General features: G+C 43.5%; 1 protein-coding gene across 2 annotated transcripts; it reads left to right on the top strand.

Moving 5' to 3' along the window:
• Positions 1–10570: 10570 nt before the first annotated feature.
• On the top strand, positions 10571–20511 carry LOC118793266 (AP-1 complex-associated regulatory protein-like). 2 transcript variants are annotated; one of them, XM_036551363.1, is made up of 10 exons: positions 10571–10894; positions 13707–13755; positions 13980–14006; positions 14120–14145; positions 14698–14794; positions 15513–15611; positions 18381–18442; positions 18796–18869; positions 19247–19369; positions 19924–20511. In XM_036551363.1, exons 1-10 carry the CDS (start codon positions 10824–10826, stop codon positions 20196–20198), a joined length of 903 nt encoding a protein of 300 aa, XP_036407256.1. In that variant the 5' UTR covers positions 10571–10823; the 3' UTR covers positions 20199–20511. The 2 variants fall into 2 exon arrangements, with proteins under 2 accessions (XP_036407256.1, XP_036407257.1); XM_036551364.1 differs by lacking the exon at positions 15513–15611 and having other exon boundaries at positions 18378–18442.
• Positions 20512–20955: the final 444 nt, after the last annotated feature.

Raw genomic sequence — 20955 nt, 5'->3', positions numbered from 1 at the left:
TACAAGCACACTGATTGGGGTCAGACCAGACTGGTTAAAGTTAGTTTGTGGTCAATATCTTGAAAACTGTGGGAGGAGAAGCGGGACAAAATTTGGTGGAATAAGAAGAAGAATAAAACTATAAACAATATTGTGTTTGCTTTGCAATCACACTAATAATAAATATCCTCCATCACTTCTCTTAGCCTTAATAAGCCTGACAACATTCATGTCAGCCATGCCTGGTTTTGCTACAGTAACGTGAAAGCCAGTACCGTCAAACATCAAAATTATGTTTAACGTTACGGTAGTTGAGTGGTGTAGGCTAAGCTGTTGACAAACTTGATTATAGGTTTATTTATAACAGTGTGGCAGTTCTAGCGAGTAAAAAAACAACAGTCCAATCATTTCTCCCCCATCACTTCTAAAAATTCTCTGGCAACATCACTTACAGCAGCTTATACGCTGTCCATTGCTAAATTAGGTTACCCAGAAAGCTAGCTAATGCCATGTTTATCAGTGGAAGACCGCTAATGTTAATGAGCGGTTAAACTATAGCGCTTAACTTATTCTGCCTAAATGAGATAATGGTAAATATATCTGCGACTTGCATGTCTGTAGTTAGTCGGTGCATTGGAAATTATGAACCCTTTCACGTGTATGGTCACACTGGTGTGATTAGCTGTTTAGCGTGTATGCTAAAACTGGTGCGATTAGAACACTAGATTGGAGAAATTCTAGCTAATTTTAGCTTTGAGGAAACAGCGATTTAACTCTAAAGAAAATATAGTTTTCAGTTAGCATTTGCTATGAGAAGCTTAATGAACCATGTAAGGTAACATGCAGGCTACATAGCATAAAAATTAAGTTACGTGCGAAAGGGTTACACCAGATGGGACATGCAAATAAACGTGAGCTGAACAAGTATCTAACATGGCTTGGTAACCAAACAAAGTTATCTAGCTTCTCTTTCAAACGTGTAGTTTGAAATCCCAAAGTTGCAAGTCCTCGTTGCAGTTGTGGTATTAGATGCATTCAACAGCAGCGTTTACTCTAGGTCACTGTATCAGTTTACTGCATAGGCATGATAGGCAAGATGGCATGATATTTTTGTAAACTTTTTTGTATTTTTATACATTTGACTCTTATTTATCATAACTTTAATATATTTTGTTGTACTTTTGTTCAAAATACTATTTATGACAATAAAACAAGTTTATTTTTAAATTGCGTTATGTCATGTTATCTTGGTGAGGACTCTTAAATAACTACACATAACTGTTATGGAAAATCTTTGTTTAGGTTATTATTATTTTTTTTTAAATCCCCAAATATCAAAATCGGTATTGGTCTTAAAAATCCTATATCGGTCGGGCTCTAGTGCGGATGTGTCCTATTATGTCTGCCCGACCGTTAGGCGGTGACCCGAGGAAGCACACCGCTGTGTATCCTGACCTTCTCCCCAGGAAGGGGTTGGTGCGGGAGCTCAGGGTGACTATGACTAAGGATACACAGTGCACAAAAGACACGTCAGAGGGCAACGACTGCTGTAAAAGAGCCGACGGGGGGTAAGCAGTGCACAAAGGACACATCTTCCACTACGTCTGCCCTGCCCACCACCTCAAACACTAGTCAGGGGGGAACACTGATGCAGAATGTTTTATCCCATGCCTTAAACCACAGCATGAATCTGAGAAATGACATGCATGCTCGACAGTTGAAGTTGAGCGGACAACAGACGTTTCAATGGCCAACAAATATGTTTTATCAGTGGTTAGATTACTCTGCATGCCAGGTAACTGACAAAACGTGCATAGCATGCTATTCTGCTGCTGGTGGAACTCCCCAGGTGAGACCTGTTAGTAAATGTCCCTGACAAAGAAGCAGATCCGATGTTTGTAGAAAAAGACAGGAAGGTTTATTTGCACAGGCAGCCGTGGGAACATCAGCATGGAGCAGAAGTTCGTCAGGTACAATGTATGGTTCACATTTATACAGTTTTCAGGAGGTACATTTACATGTGATGGCCAGGAAACCCCCTGGAAGGGAAGTCCATATATGGTCATAAGGAACCCTGCGTTCCCCAGACTAGTACACAGTACACAGTACACACAGGAGGAATGTACAGGGAACAATACATGTCATTTGCAATTATTGCATATTACACGGCCCTTATGGCCAGTAAGAAGCTAGGACGAGAGGCCAATGATTGGATATAGGCACAGATGCCGGTAGAAGACGGATATGTCCAAGTCCAGACTTTACATGGGAACATACACATTAATCTAAGCCATTGCTGGGATAAGTATACACACGGAGGGGAGAACATTGGAATGCCACCAGTGGTCACAGTTCCAGATACCCTACAGAAGAGGTTTTCAACCTTTAGGGGCTAAGGCACATCAAAGGTCAAACCAGAACCTCAAGGCACACCAACTTAAAGTTGGTTGTCGATTATGAAGAATGTCACACACATTATGATAGGCTATAATGTCATTAGTGAGATTTGACCCATATTACACCACAGCAGACTGCTGCAATAATTATCAAAAATGGTTAAATCAGACATGTAATTATATAATTTATTAAAAATACATTGAAGTGCATCGGAGGAAGAACTTGTCCGACATAGTGTGGCATCATGAACAGTAACATACTAAAATAAAATAAATAGGCCTAAAATAAAACAAAACATTACTCCATTAACCCTTTCGCACGTACGGTCACACCGGTTTGATTTGCTGTTTAGCGCGTATGCTAAAACCGGTGGGATTAGAACACTAGATTGGAAAAATTCTAGCTAACTTTAGGTTTGAGGAAACAGCGATTTAACGTTAAAAAATATAGCAAATGCTAACTGAAAACTATGAGAAGCTTAACGCTAAGACTTAGGAGCACTTCGGAGAACAAAGGGTACTATAGCATGCAAAATAGACCACCCGTAAAATAGATAATGGGACACTGATACAGTTTAACTTTTCCATGCCTGACTTTCATGATGGCATCTACCCAGTAGCAGATGTGTGCTGGAGATGGGTTGGACAGGTATTTGCGCACCTATTATGTTGACAGGACAGCTGACAATAATCCCTGTTAATACTTCCAATGAAGCTCTCAATCTACCCACTAGACAGAGAAGAGAGGGTAGGTGGGACACAGAAGATGGAGTATATGTGAACTGGGGTGGTGCTCCTATTGGCGTACCTGCTGAACACAGAATTACATCCATGAGTACTGTAAATAATTTGATTGTCCTTGACACCATGTTAGCCAAGGAGCAAGGAGTGTGTGAGTGTATAGGGGAACACTGTTGCACAGTTATTCCAATGCACACAGGAGAAGGGGGCAACATAACAACCGCGTTAGAAAGTTTGGAGGTTCGAAGGTTGAGAGAGGAGCATGTCAAAAACACACAGGGGGAATCGCAGGGGTGGTCATTTTGGGACTGGTTGAATTTGTCATGGAAATCAGCTTTAGTTAAGATTGGGTTACTTATTGGACTGGTGCTATTGCTGCTGTTGTTTGCCTGATGCTGTGTGATCCTGTTGATTCAGTCGATAGCCGTTTTAATGAACTCCGGACAATGTCCGGACCTGATTCTCCCTTCAGTTGCCCTTTCACACATGTAGCACACAACAGGAGATTGTCTGTGACAGACGCATTCTCACCTACTGGAAATACTCCGTTTGGTTTAGACGAGGGGTGGCGCCTGGGTAGAGCGTGGAGTAGAGACAGGACATGTCACAAAAAGTACGCTGCAGAAATCACAGTGGCTGTACGTATTCAAAACCGCCTACTGCATACTGTGTACTGCGTACTACACACGTATATACGGTATACTGCATGCTATTTTTCAGTGTAGTACCCAGTATGCGACCATTAATAATAACATTTGTAGTATGTTACATTGTCGCGTGAAATCATTGCGAGTTTATAAACGTCCAGATTTCCTTGTGGTATTTTCCAGTTAGATGCCACTTGCATTCTCACGAGTGAAAAGTATTGGCGAGTTCATGAAAAGTATTTGCGAGTTGAAGTATTTTCAGGTTTTTTCTTTTCAATGTCTTACCTTTCGGTGGTACGGGCACATAATGTGGCACTGAGGAGAAGGTGAACATAGCTATTGTACTTTTGGGTAGCTTATAAAAAAATATCACACATAGCCATCCAAATGGTGCTACCGGTACACATAATTTATTATTAATTATACATTTATTATAACAGGAAGATGTTTTTGTTGTTCGCTATGTAATGTTAGGTCACCAGTTCACCTATCTCACTATATCTATCACTATTACTTGGCTACAGCTTAGCTAGCTACTAAACAGATAAACTACTAATCAATGTTATTAATCATCGTAAAAGACAAGTTTTGGTAGTATAGCTATAGCTAACTGTCTCTTTATCGATCATTGGACTCAAAATAACATGTATTTGGATGTATCCGCAATATCAACAAAAGAGTGGAAAGCAATATACAGGCAAGCAGAAAAGGGTACGAAGCAGATGTTTGTATTCTTCCAGTTTCACACCAGTCGCATGATAGAAACGTGATCAACACGCCCACTCGCTCACTGTGAATTCTCTGGACAATAACCTGCTCTATTCACACATGGACTCAACCGGACATTACAGACTTTGTAATAGGGAGCTGGCAGGGTAAAATCTGTTTAATGTCTGGTCCAACTGATTCGGACATTTGCGTTCTCACATACAGCTCCTCCGGGTAATGTCTAGATAAGTTCAGGGTTTTAGTGCATGTCTGAAAGGACTTATGATTAAGAAGATGGTAACCACTGTGGCTGGACAATTTCCTGTGAATCTCAGCATTACTTCAGAAGCTCCCCCACAGATGATACCTGAGGATGTTTCTATGGACATGCTTGAAGTGGTGAGCGGTGACGACGGACCCAAGTGGCTGTTGCTTACTTCAAGCACCATACCCTGGAGTGGGAGTGACTGCCGAGCTCGGGGAGACATCCAAATCACTGTGCATTGTAAGTGCTAGTAACCTCTCCACAGTGATGACCCTCCACAGCGTGCAAAACACCTAGGTTGAAGACAACCACACACTACACTGCGAACACACTTACACTGATTACACATTTACATGAAGACAGAAGCTGACATACATTTACTGGAGCCTAATGCTCCCTAATCCATGGCAGATAGTTAAACACCCACACAGTTATCTCATGTACCACTGCCAGAGAAGAGTCATGACCAGCAACGGCTGAGTGAAGTGCTAGAAACCTCTCCTGTCCACTGGTCCAACGCCCCGTCGAGGCCTTGGAAAAAGAGACGACATTACTCCGCTTAGCTAAATTACGTGATTTGATGTGATTTGATTAAGTTTACCTGAAAGCGATCATTAATTTACTTGATAAAAAAAAATCACTTGATGTGATTTCTAATGATACTGATTATATGTGGCTGGTCCCATAGGTGCAATTGCCTACTGATGTAACCATGCTTAGCAGGTGATTTATTTCATATATACTGCACTCAATTTATTTGACATCCCTGTCTGATTTTATGTGATGTTATGTTGATTAGGTTCAACTTCTGGCTGGCTCTTGCACCTTAACTTTTGTGCTTCAGCTTGTATTCTATTGATGATAATGTGTAGGGACAGGAGCGCAGAATGGCTTTTACCCACTCCCCGCCAAACAGGGAGGGGATGTTTTCCACACTCTCCTCTGCTCTGCTGTTAGACCTCCCTCTAAGCGAGTCATCGTCTTGTTGATCGTTGTGGCCCTATGGCGGCGTCTTGCTGCCTGGCCAGATGGACTCTGACAACCGCGCAGGGATAGTCAATTGGTGTGACTTACAGGTCACAAAGGGGGGAAATGTGGTGGGAGATCATATGTGATTCTAAGAATTACCAGGGGGTTATTCTAGCTCATATGCTCCGTTTAAAGCTATTGCAGGACAATTAGTATCAGTAACATGCGACCTTGGTGCACTGCGGGAATGCCAAGCCAGATGTCTGCATTTAAAAAAAAAAATCAATTTAGCCAGGCCTTGGGAATAATGGTGTAAATTCCAGGCAGGTACATTTTAAAAAATTAGAGATGTACCAGAAAGGAATGTGGCCTGACCTTGTAAGAGTTTGAGTCTGAGGAGTGGCCAGGGAATAGGCATAAAAGAGGTGCCTTCAGGGGGTTTTTCAGAATGCTTGGGGAGAGTGAATGTGTGTGTTGCTCCACGCGGACCAGCCCGATTATTATTTGTGATTGATCAGCATATACAATAAACTCAAACCAATTACATCAGACTTTGTGAAGGATTATTTTTGAAATGGCACTGAGGTGTGGGTCCATCAGTCCATCTGGCCCAGACCAGGGGGAAAGATCCACCACACAATATTTGTGACATTGTTTGTTTGTGTAATGGCAACTATCCAGCTTACAGAAGTGGAATTATCATATGTGTCTCAGGGTGTACGGATGAACTAACCGGATGTTCTTCTCTTAACTGGAGTCTGGGGAACCAAAATAGTCTTATTTTCTTAATGAATTGATTTAATTATTAATACAATAACAAGCAACCAGGCAGCTTTATAACAATATAATAGATATCTATATGTACATTTTTGGAGAAACCCACAAACGCTGAAGTTCTAAATTTACACGTTATGTTGCCTATTCATAGATTGGTGCCTGCATGTCCCAAAGGAAGTTGTGGCTATTCAGAAAGTTAATGTTTTGGCATAGAGCTGATTAGATCCACCCCCAGTAACTGAATTTAATTCCAATAAGTAACCAGTATCATGTTCAATTTCTTACGTTTATAACAAACCAAATTTAACAAAAATCAGTTCAAAAGAGTCGACTTTGTAGAGAAGTCTACATCTCTCAATACACATTGCATTTGTTTACTAGCAGATCTTGACCACTCCAATATGGCGACCATGCAGACGCATGTCAAATCGCAAGCGCGGTATCTATGGCTGCATCCGAATACTCATACTTCCATACTATATAATACGCAAAAAGCAGTACGTCACAATCCATAGGGTGTCCAAATACTCAGTATGCATTTAATAGTAGTTGAACGGTACCTGGATCACCTACTACTTCTGTTCCATTGACAACTTGACCTCAGGTGAAGCCCCAGGCAGTGATGGGATTCTTCCAGATCTGATCAAGCACTGCAGGAGTACCTTACTGCTCCCACTGTATGAAGTCCTCTGCCAAAGCTGGCAAGAAGGAGCCGTACCGCAGGACATGAGGGACACCAATATTAAGTTTTTGCTTGGGTCTTTTTGACCCATCTGCAGAAGCTGGCAGAACGTTTCTACCCAGAGTCACAGTACGGCTTCCGAGCTGAAAGTTTCCCAAACCTCTCCTGGAGGACCACATGTCCTGCATGTTTTAGATCTCTCCCTGCTCCAACACAGCAGTTCAATGGCAGCTGCTCTGAGCCCTTCAACATCCGCAGCGATGTCAAACAAGGCTGCGTGCTTGCTGCAACACTTTGGGACACTCTTCACTCTGCTCCTGAATCACACCTTCGGCACTGACAGAGGGGATCTACCTGCATACCAGATCAGACAGCAGGCTTTTCAGCCTTGCCCACCTCAGAGCCAAGAAAAGTGTACGCAAAGTTCTTAGAGACGTGCCGTTTGCTGACAACGCAGCAGTTGCGACACACATGCAGCAAGAACTCCAGTCACTGTTGAACCACTTCTCCAAGGCCTGCAAGGACTTCGGGCTGACCATCAGCCTGAAGACGACAAACGTCCTGGGACAGGATACAGAGACACCGCCAGTCATCACCATCAATGACTACGAACTCGATGTCGTCCATCGGTTCACCTCTCCCTGGACACAGATCGACAAGAGGAACGGGAAGGCAGCTACAACACTTGCCCACCTCACCACTCGAGTGTGGAACAACCCCAAGCTGACAGGGAAGACCAAGATGGAAGTGTACAATGCCTGTGCCGTAGCCAGGGCAAAATTTTAACCGAGGTCCAGAAGCATAAGTAAAGTGGGTCCATTTTATAGCTGTAGATACATTTGTACTTTATTTTTTCTCCAGGAAAATTTGTAGGCTAACTAATATGCTATGTGTACCAAAAATGTAGGCTAAAACATCCCTTCTTTTTCACCACCAACTCCCTTTTAAGGCATTTTGAACCATTCCTGTAAAATCAGTAGGCTAGTGCCTTCTTGTGAGCAAAGATGTTTATGGACGTTAATGGTTTAAAAAAGACAGTGGTCCGAGGTGACCGATGTTAGCTGGCCAATCTTAACTAGCCAACCTTGAGTACTACAAGTTAGTTCATATAGCAACACATAGTAACTCTGTTGGACGACATTGCACAGGTAATGTTAAATTTTCAAAGCTGTCAAATTATGAGGCTAGCCAGTGCTGTGAAATCACATTGACAAGAAGCAGAGTACCAGCCAGTGCTGCACTTGCACGCTCCACACACGCACGTACACCACGTAAGACACACGCAGAACAAAAAGGAAATATAAGGGGAGACGCATCTCGCAGCTCGCGCCACCGTGCCGGGCCTCGCCTACGTCCCAAAATAAGAAACCCAAAAAGACAAGCCCTCGATGTCGCTCCTGTGGACGTGCTGGCGGATCCAGCGGCGACCCACATGGTCTTCTCGCTAACAGCTTGTGCTGGCTCCGCGGGGTCTTGCTGAGGGAAACGGTTAAGCAGCCAGTCTGCCCTCTTCCCTTTCCACCTTGTGCCGGGGACTCACACACACAGTTGCCGGTTCGCGGTATCACCTCCCTCTCAGCCGGGGGATCCACCTCCTGGGCACGCACTTTTGCAGGGTGGGGGCGCTCCTCGGTCCCGGCCTCGTCCTGGAAGTGTTCGTCCTTTCCCTTCTCCGTCAGGGACTCCGCGGTACGCTCTTCTGGTCGCCGCTTTTCCTGGAGCCGCCTAAAACACACACACAAAGACAAACCTCTCATCCACACACACCAAAAGAAAAGGGGAAAAAAAAAATTAAATGAAAACCAAACTCCAACATCTACCCTGGGTCGTGACTCCCGGAGCTCAAACAAAAAAAAAAAACGAACCAAACCGAAAATAACCAACTTAAATGCAACCGTGCCGGCATATTCAATGAAAAATAACGCAAGCGAAAATCCCGTGTACTCGGTCTCCGTCAGTGTCTCTAGCATGCTGCTCCCACTCACCTAAGTAGTCCTGGCGTCCCCTTAACCAGATAGGCTGCAGGTGCGGAGCGCGCACCAGGCGGCGAATCTCATCAACAACCCAATAATTCAGTTATTGAATTACGCCCGAGCCCCCTCGTTCTCCCAGGGAGTACAGTGCATCCACTATCAGGAGAAACTCCTGACACTACCACTCTCTCTCCCACTCTCTCCTCAGCAAACACAGTTTTTCTAAAACTTTTAGGCAGGCTCTTCCTGAATCATTTTTTGTCAATTAGCAAACCATACAATGCAGTTTCATACTTAGTGTTCGATAACCGTGAGCATTAGCTAGCAAGCCTAGCTAACTAGCTAGCTAACATTAGATTACATTAGCTAGCGCTAGCTAATTAGCTAGCTAGCTAGCTAGCTCGATAACGTTTAGCTGATACAAAATTTCATTCGGAAGCACTGCTGTCCCACAGATAATGAACGGACCGGTCCAACAGATATGTGAACATGGTAAATATGTAACGTTAATATTTACCTAGGGTGAAAATATTTTGGTTTTCAAAAAAGAGGACACTAGTTAGTAGACATGAGAAAGAGAAAGAGAAATGTTACTCACTGCTAGTAGGCTCTCTTATCCCTCTGACTATCAGATGTGGCGGAAACATGGTCGCTTATCACTGAGGAATAGAGTTCTAATTGGCTGAAATAAGTCTTACTTGGCGGATCGATACGACCATAGGGCCTACTGAGGATTCGCTCAGATATTGCTGGCTACTGCATCAAAATGCAGTTAACGTCCGTTACTGGACACCAGCTCTGACAGAGGCAGCGGTAATTGATTAAACCAATAGTATTAGCTAGCCAGCCTGTTAACGTAATATTGCGGTTTTGTATGATTGCCATTTACATAATATAACAATAATAATAAAAAAACATTTCGAGCTCTCTTGTGGGACATTTCAAGTGCTCTTGGGGGCCCTCTGGTGGCCACGGGGGGCCCCAAGCAGGCGCTTAGTTCGTTTATGCGTCGGGCCGGCCCTGGCTGTATGCAGTAGCTAAAAATCCGTATTACTGGTGGAATGTGTAACATTCCAATACAACGGGCAACTAAAACTGTTTCCCATCCATATAGGTCTGGTGGCCCTCTGGGTATATTGGTTTTTCATTTCAGGTGAGCTCTCAAATTATGATGCTTGAGCTGTTGAATCAATACTGATCTCAGTTGAGCTTCACATGAATATCTGTCGTCAGCTCTCTGTCCTGAGTTGTTGGAATAAAGGTATATTAACACGTGAATGTGATTTATTTCGATTCAATGAGCCCTTTAAGCAAATAAAAACCGTAATGCAGTTTTCTTCGTTGTGTATTTACATTAACACCCATTCCAGTAAGTTTTTACCCTCGTGGTTTTCCATACTTTCGTTTTAGTCACATGTGAAATGAGGGATATCCTCAAACAGAAATGCAGAACTGCTGGGGAAACGTTGCGTGTGTCTTGCACATTATGCATCCTGACAAATGCATTTAATGACGAAAAAGGGGCATTTTGTTATTTAAAGAAAACCACGGTTCAAGTACTGGTTGACGTGTACGGCGGCATGATGTGCTTGATCTATTAGTTGATAACTAGCAGCTAGCTAGCTCAATTCAGTACAGTAGCTAGTTAGCATCTACTCCGCTGTGTCTGTGTAGAGACAGAATGTGATGGGGACTTGCTGGACTCAGTGTTGCAAGATATTTCGGAGGGAAGCTAGCAGGATCCAGAGAGGAAGAGGGTAAGTCATATTGCCCGGTGCTGTTTGTTGAAAGTCATACTAGAAATCTGGACCTTGCTAGCGTTAGATAACATTTAATTAGCTACACTTGCTGCCAACCCAAATGCCGTCCCGTTGATGGACATCTAATTGCGCTTGCCGTTTAGGTACCCACTTTGTATGTTACAGTTTTCTCCCGAACGTTATTGTATATGTATAGTTACAGAGCTGTCTAATTAGTAAACCCAGTTAGCCAATTAGCTAGCTACTGCCGCAAACTTTCAGTTGACGCTTTTTCCAGACAGCAAGCCGTTCACATGATTGGCTTTGTATGCCAAGAAAACACGCATAGTGTACCTGGATGAGTTGCAGTTGAAATGAATTGCCAAGCGAGCCGTGCCGGCGTTGTGGCACACAGCTCACGGCCGCAAGCTGTCATCAGTGAAAGCGTTTTATTTGAGGCGAATACTTTTTCTCTTATCTGAAGTTCAGAATATATAGAAGAAAACCATATCCACACTTGATCCGCAGAGCGCAGCGGAGATACTTCTCAAAGATCATATTCCCAGATATAGCATCCCTAGCCCAGCCCTAACTCGGAATTTGTGAAGACTAACTGGAAGGATTTCACATCTGTGGACAGTATGCGTTCGGTGATGATGTTTTTCCGGCTACATTTGTCTGTGCCGTCTGGAGCCAGCATCTGCTGAGTTTGGTTGCATAGCAGAGCTCATCAGATAACTTGTACTGGCAGGGGATGCAGCCGCAGCACGCACGCTGGCAGAGATGGATTCCGACTACAGTCTGACCATAGAAACAGGCCCCCACATGGTGCCGACCAGTGCCTGACCAGGAACACAGAAGCCCCAGAAGTCCCACATGACAAATGCCTATGTATAAAAAGCCTAACAATAATATAGAATCTTCATCCCTGTATTCTAAAAAATATTTTAAGAAATGTGGAAATCTTACTGGGAGAAAACGACAACCCAGGCACCGTCCTAGTGGCTTCTTTTGAGTCATCACTGAATAACCTTGTGTGCACACACTCATTGCTGAATCAACCTTCAGCACAGACTCAATATTAAATAATCTTTTTGCACAGACTCATTGTATAACGTTTCTGTCCAGAGATTCACTCATATATACAATTAGGTTAGTTATTAATGAATACTGTACATGGCATCAAATCATGCTGGCCAAGGGGAGAGTATAATAGTACTGATGTCACACATACTCTGAAAGACCACATTACTATGAAAAGACCACATTAACTTTAGATGATTAGATGCAGAAACACAGTGCCAACTTAAATGAGGGGAAAAAGGAAACACGGGGTAGCTTTAGTTTGAAATAGTTTTAATAGTTTGGAATAGTGAAATACTGCAGGAGTTTGTGTGAAATAATAAGGCCCAAATGGTGTAGCATGACTTGGGCTCCTTTTTATATCAATAGTCTTAATAATTGCAAGCTTTTCCACTGAATTCTATACATTTTTTGTGCAGGAAGTGTTTTGTGGAGATACCATTTATGTTTATACTGTATGCTATGGGATAGAAGATGGCTGAGTATGAGTTGATGTTCCATAACCTGTAAATGGTCAATCTTTGCATTTTGGGCAGGGATTCTGCACATTTTAAAATTTTATTATGAAACAAACTGGATGGTTAATGGGTTAGCTAGTAAGCTGGCTTAATAATAATAATAATAATAATAATAATAATAATAAAAAAATAGAGTAGGTTGAGTAAAGCATTCTCAGGCTTATTAGCTTGCTGGTTGGGTAACATTCAGCTTTCTACATTTTTAGCTGGATAGGAAGCTGATTAATGGGCCAACTGCTTGAAAATAAAATTAGCCATCTAATCTAATTGAACTAGCTAGCCAGATCTCATTGGGCAACCCATTAGCTAGCTGACTGAGACAGAACTGGCTGACTAGATAGCCATCAAGATAGCCTGCAAGTTGTCTAGATCGCTGAGGCAGTGGGCATACTGGCAGAAAATAGTTCTGTCTACCTAACCGTACCCAATGAACTAGCTAGTGAGCTAAATGGCTAGAATTGGAATTAGGTAGCTCTCTTGCATATTTGCTAAGTACACTGGTTGAAAATAAAGTTATGTTAACAATACAACAAATAGTTACTGTTATTTTTTATTTCCAGTATAAGACTGACGTATACATGTATATAGTTATATTTGCTCAATGCAACAAAATGCAGTGAAACTGCAATGTAAATTTAGAAACTGTATAATTTGCTGAGAATTTTAGACAGAACTAACTAGCTGAGCATGTCAGTCATAGGATTATTGTGACGCCAGTGCTGTGGATGAGCTCACTACTGGTTTTGAGGTTAGAGCTGGGGTGGACTCCAAGTGGGACTATCCTACAATTCAAAATGTTTTCTAAAGCCAACGCATTTTCTGCAATTTCATACATGACAGGTTATTTTTTTGTGGAACTCTTCTTTGAGCTCAAAATAAACACTTTAGTGCAATAAACGGTAGAAACAAACAAACAAGACAAACAAACAGCAGTATTTTTCACATTTTCATATGACTGACTTGCTCAAACGAGTGTGCGCTCATTTGAGTTGTGTGCCAAAGCCACATGCCGGGAAAACTGCACAAGTGGGCACTTAACTGTGTGTGTGCGTTTGAGTTTGACTTGGTGTATTGTTGTGAACTAAAAAGAAACAAACGAACCTCCAGCCCTCTATGTAGTGAGCTCATATAACAACATGAGCAGGGGAGATGGCAAGAACAGAGGTGGGTAAGGAAAAGAATTTAGTGTAACTTCACTGTCTGTATTTTTCACTTATGCATTTACACAGGTCTAAGTACTTCAGAAGTAGTACCCCCGGAGAGCATTACACCATAGAGGTACAGTGATTCACTTTGTACATGTAAGGGAACTAAAGTCTGACAAACTATACACTATATTTCTCCATCTTGTGATAACTCATTGTACACAGTGTATTTTGTGGCAAATGAACTCATTGTTCATTGTAAAAGTGGCGTATGCCCAGATACCTCACTGTAAGACATGAATGTGGTAAATTGTGGTGAGAGCTTAGAGGGCTTTTTGTTTTGTTTTTTTCCTCCAGTTTGAGAACCTTGTGGACAGCGATGAGGTGAGTGTTAGTAATGTGGTGTCCTTTATTGATCTAATTTCCCATGTCACTGTCCTTTTGAAGGAATACTGCAGATGTTGCTCATTTTATTCAATGACTCTTGCCATTTCCAGGAGCAGAGCCCGCAAAGCTGTGCACGGTATGTTCTCTGTTCGGCTTTCTCTTTCTCAAATTTATAGACACAAAAAGTAAAATTCTCCTTCATAATATGAACTTGACAAAAACAACCCTGATGCTCTTATCCAAAGTGACTTAGAAGGCTATTATGGCAAGATACATTAAATACATGGCACAATAGCAACCAGAACAACAATAAATAAATTGAGAAAGAAAAACAGCAATCTATCAAAGCAACAAGTTAGGTCATTTCCATCCTGGTGTGATGTTATCATCCTCACTTTGCTCTGTGCCTGTGTGAACAGTTAGCTTTTAATGCAGGTGCAATTTAGCAAGCACAGAGCCTCTTCAGGGGATACCGAGTTTTAAGTGTTCTTGTCAGTGTGTCTAGAGTGAAAGGGGATTTCAGCACAATGTAGATGGATTCTGCACGTACAAAGCTACTGATTTTGGATTAGGGTTTAGCTTTAAAGATGAGAGGTTGTAGTTAGAGCGGAGAGCTAATATCTGATCCCGAGTCAGCTGTTGGGGACCATACCGTGATAGAGTGCTGTGGCTTTGTTGGGTGCCACAGAGCGATCAGCGAGGAGGAGATGGGCCACCTGAAGGCACTCCGTTATGCCGCCATCTCTGACAAGCAGGCCGCGCTGGACGAGAAGCTACGGGCAGAGGTAACTGAGGGCAACACCACAAGCACTGCGCTGACAACACCTGGCAGATATGCCCACTGCCCTGGCCACGTGGACAGCAGGATTCACTGTTGCTGCTACATCTACAGACACATCCAGTTTGTTTTGCCAATGCCTGTTATCTATTCAGCACCCCTTCATTTATTTGCAGCTTAGCCGAATGATATTATAAGACAATAATTACCATCAGGAAGGACTTTGTTGGGATTCTGAATTCATTAAACTCAGGTGTTGCACTTTTAATAGATAATTTCAAGCTGTGCAGACTGCTTTGATGGATTTTGGTCATTCAGTTTCCAATGACCCACTGAGCTCCAACTGGTCAGCTGCAGAAGCAGCCCTGGCTCCGATTGTCTCTGTATATAAACTGCACTGCTTTCGTTGGAAGAGTTGCTTTTAGATTGCTTTACAGTGTTGTATGTCCTTGGGGTGATCTGAGGCAGCTGACGCTGTTAGCAATTAGATGAGACTAACCAGTGGCAGCTGCATCCACATTGGAGCTTTAAATCTATTTTAGAATCAGTGATGTCAGTCAGTCAATCACAATCTCCATACCATGGCTACTGTACCATGTTTTTGTTCAGTTTTTTTTTTCCCCTCATGAAGCTTTCTTTGTTATTCATTTATGCATTTCTTTTGGCTTGGTTTGCGCTGTTTTGTGCAGATGGGCTAACGTCCCCTTCCTGTCATCTTTGCGCAGTTAGCAGCTCAGGAGGAGCAGCTCAGACAGGAAGAGGAGGCGCGTTGCACTGCCCAGCGCCTGGCTGCCAGGGCAGCGCGTGAGTGCAGACTGAAGGAGGTGAGGAGGCACTGAGCACGCTCTCTGCCTCTGGTTCTCCCCCAGCCTCTCATTTCTCTGCCCCCAGTATCTCAGTGATCAGCCCTCCCTCTTGCCATGGCACTTGAAACTTCTGCTGAGGCCATGCCTCCCCCTCCAGCAAACATGTACTCAGCCCAGATGAGTTTTAGCATTTTGAGTGGTCAGATCTAGGGCCACCTGATCCTAGATCAGTGCTCACAAGGAAATGTCTGCCTGAAAAGTACTCATTACATAGTGAGTTTCGTCCCCTGATCTGTAGACTGTGAACATTAAAGGCTTATTTGATGTTACCTGGAAATTTCAGTTGGATGGAGCCCTAGGCCTAGTGCCTTAAGACTGGAATCTATCTCTGCTGTTCTGAAACTGCCTATCTCTGCATAGTGTTTATCAAGTGTTTTTCATCATGTCAAAGCAGCATCCTAAAAGAGCATGTTAGGGAGTTTTCAGAGTATCATCAGTGTGCTACTGCACTACTGCCATCAAACAAGTATATCTGATAGGTTGACAGTTGTGATGAGAATTGATCTTGGAACAGGTGTGTCTGATAGTGGTGCAGAGGTGTGGCTAGGGAATTGGAGCTAAGTTTAATTACTAGGGGCGACAGCTCTTTTATGCTTGAACAAAGTAACAAGGCAATAAGTTATGTAAACATCATGGTAAATTATCAGCATCCAGAAGTGAAGCCTTGGAAAAGTGTTAAACTGGACATACCAAAAAACGGCTCTCAAGACCAGTGGCAGATTTAGGTATGGGCGACATGGGCAGCTGCCCAGGGTGGCATCTTGCTGGGGGCAGCACGGGGCGCCTGCACAAAAAAATTCAGAGTGGTGACATTTGCGCGATCGGTTTTCTATCGCTCATTTTTCAATGATATCATGTCACTGTGTGGGTCAGTTAACCTTGTCTGAGTGAGCGCCCTGATTCTAGTTTGTGAGCTAAGCAGGCTACTGCCTGGGAAGGTCTCCCACTCAGAAGTACGAGATGGGGAGGGGGGCAGGGGTACATTGATTTCAGGTCTCCCCACTGGAAGCCCGAGGTAGGGGGAGCGGGGGAATCTATCAAATATCGCACCTCTAACTTTGTACAGCACTAATGCAATTAGTAAAATCAGTCATACTACCAAATGCTACAAAATAAACCACAATTCATTCATAATACCGTGAATATATAGTTTCACAGACATATTGTTGCATTTTTTTCTGGTTTGTACGAAATTGTTAAGAGTAATATAAAACCAGTCTGCACACCACCAAGGTGAATGGGTTTAGCCTTGACTCTTGGCTGACAGTGTTGGGGAATGGCTAATGTATTAATGCTCGAGTGCCAAATCAACACAAATGAATAAGAAAAGGTCTAAGCCATCAGGCGCCCAGTTTAGGAAAAAGAGGAAAGAAGAAGAGGAGAAACACGCAAAAGATAAAGGTATTCAGCTGTCATCTCTTTATGAGTATAATATTATACATGTAATGAAATAGGCTATTATAACACTTATGTTTGTAAGCCTATGTTTGTGTTGCTAGTGTGGCAGAGCTGAAATGAGTATCTCGTGTGAGTCCTACGTAAAGCCTTTGGGGTAGCAAGTAGCCGAGCAGTTGCAGCGGTACGTCACTCCCTGAGACCTGGTTAACTAGCGTTGTTGCGGATGGGGGCAATTTGCCTTTAGCTCAACTGGTAATGGTGCTGGTTGTAAGGGGTTGGCAGTAAGCAGTGAGAACCTAGGTTCGAAACTCGCTCGTTCCCTGACCCACGTAACATCTAGTTAATATACACAAAACACAGTCTACACCTGTTACACTTGCTATGCTATTACACAGAGGGTGACAATATTCCGTTTTCTGTCCACCTGTCTTACATAACATTGGATATAATTTCACACAGTTTCATCATGATAATGTGTGTGGCCTGCAGCAAAACGATTACAACTAGCACATTATTGATTTAGTTAACTGTCATTGAGGTGACATCATAAAGGGGCACTGAAGGGGGGTTCACCCAGGGCGCTGTACAAGCTAGAACCGCCACTGCTCAAGACTACCTTTTCAACTGATTTATTAGTGTGTCCAGCAGCTTTTCCTGTGTGTTAGACTCTCATAGAACTACTCTGGGTACCCTAAACAGAGCTTGCTGTGAGAGTTGGCAGCAGATGCAGTGGAAAACTATTTGTAAACCTGAGCCTCAGTATCCCCTTCCTGCTGAAACTCCCTGCTCTGGGAGGTCATTAGATTCAGATTCTTCCCTAAATACAAGCGTCCTTCAATGTCCTCTACTGCTCTTCCTTTGCCAGTCATGCTTTCTTCTGCAATCTACATTATTCCATCATTCAAATGCCCTTTATTTTTTCCTAAAAAGTCTGGCTTGGCTTTATATTCTATGACCAGCTCTTGTACTTCATCAGCCCCTCATTATACAGAAACTTTTATGTTTGACCATCAGTGACAGCCAGTCAGCAGAGATTCTGATCTGGCCTCAGGAATCGTAAGGGAAATCCACACTAGATGCAGATTGTTGCTTTAAATAGAGATACCCTGTCTGAAAGACTGCATACAGGGAGCCTGTGTGTCCTTCAGTTCGAGACACAGTCTGCAATCTGAGTCTTTACACTAGTTCAGTTGAGGCAGCAAGTAGGTTAATCCAGTGTTTAACTACTTGAATCTAAGCCAGTTTTGGCAGGGTTGAGTCTTCATTTGTTGCAGTAGAGTGGTGGTGGACTTCGGCAGTGTGCTAAATGTTTTGTGTTATCGACAGCAGCAATTGGCACAGAGGGTGAGAGTAAGACCTGTGGCTGAAGGCATCGGAGGTGGCCAGAAAACGTGAGTACAAGCAGCTGTGTGTATAACATTAATGAAAGATCATATAACCTTGACAGGACTCAAAGGCCTTGCAAGATGGTGAAATGTGGATCATTTTTATTGAATTCTTAGTTGGAGCCCATCATTAGGTGACAGTGAACAGAGAGGGTTAGGGATTAGGGGGCAGTCGACTGACAGGTTTAAGGATTAGAGGGCAGTGAACAGAGAAGGTTAGGGATTAGGGGACAGTTGTCTGAGAGGGTTTGGGATTAGGGAACAGTAGACTGAGAGGGTGAGAGATTAGGGGACAGTGGACTGACAGGGTTGGGGATTAGGGGGCAATGGACTGAGAGGGCGCTGTGAATCTATTGTAGGCTGACCGCGAGGGCGGCCTTTGAGCCCTACCTGCAGAATGTGAAGGCCCGGTCAGAGGCATTCAGGAGCAGCAGTGAGTCAGGCGTCTCGTGCATACGAACATCCAGGAGACATTACCATTCACTGCATACAAACATCCAGGAGGCATTACCATTCACTGCATACAAACATCCAGGAAACATCACCATTCACTGCATACAAACATCCATGCGACATCAGAATTAATTAAATACAAACATCCAGGAGACATCTCCGTTTATTTTCCAATCCTGACAGCCATTCTCTAGTACAGTATAAATACAGTATGTGTACCCCTTTACAAACCACTCATTCTGTCACAACGCCACACTAAGCTTTCATATGTGCAGTGGTCTTGGCCACATCTTGCACGATTTACTACATAAAAAGCCAGGTTGGTTCTGTTAATGTTGCAGTCCTGTTTCATTCCAGGGCTGTCCTCAGAGAACAATGGGGCCACACCAAACACAGAGAGCAGCTGTGACTTCACCAGCAAGACACGGTCCAGCAACGATGATGCCACTTCACTGGATCTGGAGTGGGACGATGAGGAGGGTAAGAACTGGATGTCCACATGCTGACCCCTTAATGCGACTCTCTGACTCCCTCAAACTGCTTTCTGACTCCTTCACACACTGACCCATTCACACTCCTCTCTGACTCTTTCACACTACTCTTTGACATCTTCACACACTTGGCTATGTTATACTCTTTTCCACATTGACATTTTGGTTGAGATCTAGACCTGTGTACTGATCTCACTCATTGGCCCAAATTCAGACTTTTACATTAGGTGGCTATGTGACATAGTGGTTGAAGAGCAGACCCAACTCAGCCCAAAGGATGCTCACATGCTCTCTTTGTTCTGCTACATGCTCATTCTAGTCTGGTTTGTGATAAAGCCAAGGTTGTAGAGCTGCAGCTCAGTGAATATCATAGTATATATTCTTTGATTGCTTACAACATAGAAAGGAAATTGGGTGGCTGTTTTGAAAACTATCAACAAAGTTGAACATATTGTTAAGAGTAACCAAAGTTTACCCACACTGTGCCCCAGCTTGCATGGTTTCATGTCTGGTGAATGTAGAGTGTCCATGTGCCGTGTGCAGGGATGACCCGGATAGTGCCGGTGCGGGAGCGGTCCAGGACGGAGGAGGACATCCTGCAGGCAGTACTCCGTCTGGCCCGGAGGCCAGCGGGCAGCGGGCCCACATCCACTTCCGAGGACTCCACTGCCCTGGAGTGGGAGAATGACTTCATCAGCGCTCACGTCCACGACAGCGGAGGTGACTCCGAATATGACGGATTTGTCAACCCCGTCCTGGACACGCCCTCTGGGGACGAAGCCACAGGGAGCTCCAGCCTGGAGATGCAAGACAGATAGTCACAAGGAGATCAGAGGGATGATGTCCCAAATAAGATGATGCTTGAAAAGCACACAGGCACACCCAAAGGAGGTGTGTATAAATTGTGGAGGCCCTATGATGGGTCTTGGTATGTCCTGCAAAACACCTTACATACAGTTAATTTAAAAATGAACAGGAAAACATTTGACTTTTCCCTAAAAATGTGCATTTATAATTTAAAGCTCCTTTTAGCTATCCCTGTAAAATGGTAGCTGTAGGGCAGCTGTAGGAACTCTGTGCCACACGAACCTGCCGGCTCAGAGCAGTGGTATGGGCATATAGAAGATGCAAGCCCCAATCTGAATGGATATTTCTTTCTCTTTCATTCGCAAGTTTGCCTATAATACTTGTTGTGGTCTTTAACATTCACCCTTTCCTTTAATGTGGGAATAGGTTATGGACCCTTTCCTTTAATAGGGAATGGGTGATGCGTCCTTCCCTTTAATGGGTTCTGTATTTTCTGTTTAGTGTTTGCCATCTGTGCTTTCTGCACAGGTGTTACCAGATTGGGTAGTGAATTGTGAATTTGCAGTCTCTGCTCGAATGGGGACGTCTGTCTGTGATCCCTGGCAGTAGCTTGTGATCTGTGGGAGTTGGTCATTTGCCATTTTGGTCAGTCTACAGGAGCTGGTTTGCTGACATTTTGTGTAACTGTTGAATAACAATACTGCAGGTCCTGCTAACTGTGAGAGTTGGAGGAGGCCAAAGGGCCAGTGTGCATTAGCACCATCAGTG

The sequence above is a fragment of the Megalops cyprinoides genome, chromosome 18 (genome assembly GCF_013368585.1).
Source record: "Megalops cyprinoides isolate fMegCyp1 chromosome 18, fMegCyp1.pri, whole genome shotgun sequence".
In the NCBI taxonomy this organism is placed as follows: Eukaryota; Metazoa; Chordata; class Actinopteri; order Elopiformes; family Megalopidae; genus Megalops; species Megalops cyprinoides.
The sequence above is the reverse complement of the archived record's forward strand: the minus strand, read 5'-3'. Positions and strand labels throughout refer to the sequence as shown.